Raw genomic sequence first — 3,374 nt, forward strand, 5'->3', positions numbered from 1 at the left:
AGCTCTGCTCTCTGTTGCCCCCCCATCTACTAATGAGTTCTTTACCATTAATTTTCTATAAGCTGTCTGTTAGGGTGACACCCCCTGGCAGGCGACATGTGCTTCCCTGAGGGGTGGAGTCTAAGTACCAGCCGGTGTTGACCAGAGCTCCTGATGGTGGAGATGGGCTTGGCTGCTTGCTGGTACCAGGTCACGATCCCCAGGGTTGCCAGTGCCAGGGAGACAGTGGTCAGATCCAGGCAGAGTTCAAGGCAGACGGCTAGCAGAGGATGGTCCGATGGTCAGCGACGATTAATCAAAGGATAAACGCAGGAGACAAGGGCAAAGTCAACTCCAGGCAGAAGATCAGGGCGGGCAGCAAACGAAGAAGGGTCAGCCGGTCCGGGTCAGCAACGAGAAAACAGCAGAAGTATAAGCCCCCCTCAGAACTCCTCCTGATGACACGACCGCACTCGATATCAATACATTTCTCTTCACTAGTTTCTATGGGGATGTGAATGTGTCAGAGAGGAGACGTCACTCATCCCTCCTCACTCTGATGTCATTGTTACATTTCTATTATTTTTCTCTCTGAAAATCATGTAAATATTTGTTTTTCTGAATAAATATTGTATTTCAGGACAGTGTTTTGTCTTTCTTTGCACAGAGCATAAAAATATTGTTACAGTTTTCATAAATCAGTCCTGACATTGTAGACAATTGTGCTCTCCCCTCCTTGTGGTCACAGTTGGGTGAAGACCCTTTTCTGTTCCACCATGACTGTCCCCTGTGTACAATGCCAGCTCCATACAGACACGGTGTGACCAGTTTGGTGTGGAGGAACTCGAGTGTCCCGCACAGAGCCCTGACCTCAACCCTGCTGAGCACCTTTGGGATGAATTGGAATGATTGTGAGTCAGATTATCTCATCCAACATCAGTACCTGACCTCACAAATGGGCACAAACTCTCAAAACACCCTCCAAAATCTTCTTCCCAGACAACTGGAGGCTGTTATATCCACAAAGAGTGGGACAACTCCAACTTAATGTCCATGGATCTGAAATGGGATGTCCAAAAAGCTCATATAGTTGTGATGGTCAGGTGTCCACAAACTTCTGGTCGTGACGTATGCAGGCCATGTGTTTACTGCAATGTATTCAGCCCGCACAGACTATTAGAGGCCATGACAAGCCGTGAGAGACAATTAGAGGCCATGACAAGTTGTGAGAGACAATTAGAGGCCATGATAAGTTTTAGGAAACTATTAGAGAAAGTGATTAGTTGTGAGAGTATTAGAGACCATGCCAAATTGTGAGATACTAATAGAGACCATGACTAGTTGTGAGAGACTATTAAAGGCCACAGACACAGTGAAGGACACTATTAGGGGCCATGACAAATTGCAAGAAGTTATTTGAAGCCATAACTAGTTACTATAGACTAATAGAGGCCAGGATAAGATGTGAAAGACTATTAGAGACCATGTTACATTGTGGGAGCCTATTAGAGGCCATGACAAGTTTTAAGAGGGTAGTAGAGACCATGATATGTTGTGGGAGACTATTAAGGCCCATGACAAGTTGCAAGAAATTATTAGAAGCCATGACTAGTTACTATAGACTAATAGTCTCACGCATCTTATCGTGGCCTCTATTAGAGACCATGAAGTATAAAGACGGCTTGACGCACTCTTTACCGGATATCCCAGCTGTCGGGGGAGGGTGCTTGTAATGACTGCGGATGACGCAATGCTAAGCCTGATGAAGGGACCCTGAGCGGCCCCGAAAGCGCTTGTTTTACTTGACATGTTCTGAATAAATGAACGGTTGGTGATCCTCAAAAAGTATTCTTGGTGTGCTGGTGACGTTTCTTATATGACTATTAGAGACCATGTCACATTGTGAGAGCCTACTAGAGGCCATGACATTTGTCAGAGAGTATTAGAGACCATGGCAAGTTGCATGAGATGATTAGAGAACATGACTAGTTGTGACAGACTATTAACTTTTTGGGTTTCATGGGTTCCTGTTTTTGTTATATGTCCGGCATACCATTTGATGTCCGAGAGAAAAACCCTTTGGAGGTGTAGTTATAAACCGTTTGCACAGTGAACAGATCTGTGAACAAGGATCAGTGCCCATTATGGCCTCTAGGGGGAGCTGAGGAGCATTGGAATTTCCTCTGCTCCTCAGCTCCAGCTGGTGGACATAATGGGCTATGAAACTTGTTCACAGAGCTGTTCATTGTGTGAAATTTTTTTTTTTTAACTAGACCCCTTAGTATCAGTTTTACTATCAGGGGATCTGCTTCTGCTTTGTCAGACGATGACACTTTGCACACAGAAAACAATGGAGACTTTCATTTTCTTTTTTTTTCATACTTAATAACACGTTATTATACATCGCTATGTAATCACACGGCCAGTTCTCCAATGTGCTGCAAGTAATCCTCGGTCTATATACACTGTACACAAACTCCGAACATCACAACTCGGGCGACTGGAACAAGCGCAGCGTAATTGAATAGAAAGCCGAAGCCTATTTCACACAGAGATGGGACGAGGTGACAAGTCTTTGGATTGTTTGTCTCTCTCTCCTCTTCTGATCTTTCCAAATCCTTTTTTTTTTACAGAAAATCGATTTAAAAACTTCCCGCGTTCAACAATCTTCAGTAGCAGCAACGAGCTGGACCGGCCAGCCGTAAAAACATTGACCAAACAGGCGTAGGGGGGTCATCACATCTCTTGAAACCTAGAAACAGAGAATAAAGATTTTATACAAATAAAGTTACAAAACTCAAAGACAAAAAAAAAGCGGATTTAATTTTGTTTTTTTGCTCAAAGCTCTGACCAGATTCAAAAACCACCAAAAAAATGAGTGAATACCCATCACCAGCTTGTAAGCGCAGAAATCACAGAATCTGGAATAATGGTTATTGATTGGCGACATTTGTGGCTACTTCATACACGCAGCGAAGGACTGATCGGAAATTGGGAATAAAGAACGATTAAAGCCCACCGGAACTTTTCATTTTAAAGTCACCAAAATACATTCCAGTTGCAGCAAAACACAAGAGGTGTAAAGTCTGACAGATGGTTTTCGTTAAAAAGCAGCCGCAGCCTGAGTAGAGAAGCCAGTCCCCCCTGGGAGTCGGCGGACTTCTTGGAGGCCATCTCCCGCTGACCTCTGGGCTCGGTGGACACCCTGGCTGGGGTTGGGACCTTTCCAGTGCTCCTTTGTTCGTTCTCCTGCACCCACTTTACTCATCTCACTCTTCTCTCCTTCCTTGTACCGCTCTATGTTACCCCCACACGCTCGGGGGTTCTCCTCTAATTGTCCTGTTTCCCTCTCTATGTTCTTCCCCTGAATGTTATTTTTTTTCTACCCACCCCCC

At 44.6% G+C, this 3,374-nt stretch overlaps 1 protein-coding gene across 2 annotated transcripts in view; it reads right to left on the reverse strand.

Annotated features, from left to right (window-relative positions):
• The window catches only part of SLC37A2 (solute carrier family 37 member 2), a 65,482-nt gene that overhangs the window by 14,316 nt on the left and 47,792 nt on the right, over positions 1-3,374 (reverse strand). Inside the window, exon 18 of one of the 2 annotated variants that reach the window (XM_018564979.1) lies at positions 2,611-2,731. In XM_018564979.1, the coding sequence (XP_018420481.1) occupies positions 2,716-2,731 (16 nt within the window). In that variant the 3' untranslated portion in view covers positions 2,611-2,715. Of the gene's footprint in view, positions 1-2,610; positions 2,732-3,374 lie in introns of those variants that run through there. The other variant, XM_018564978.1, reaches the window with a different exon arrangement.

This window comes from Nanorana parkeri, unplaced genomic scaffold (assembly GCF_000935625.1).
Source record: "Nanorana parkeri isolate BGI_ZX_2015 unplaced genomic scaffold, ASM93562v1 scaffold802, whole genome shotgun sequence".
In the NCBI taxonomy this organism is placed as follows: Eukaryota; Metazoa; Chordata; class Amphibia; order Anura; family Dicroglossidae; genus Nanorana; species Nanorana parkeri.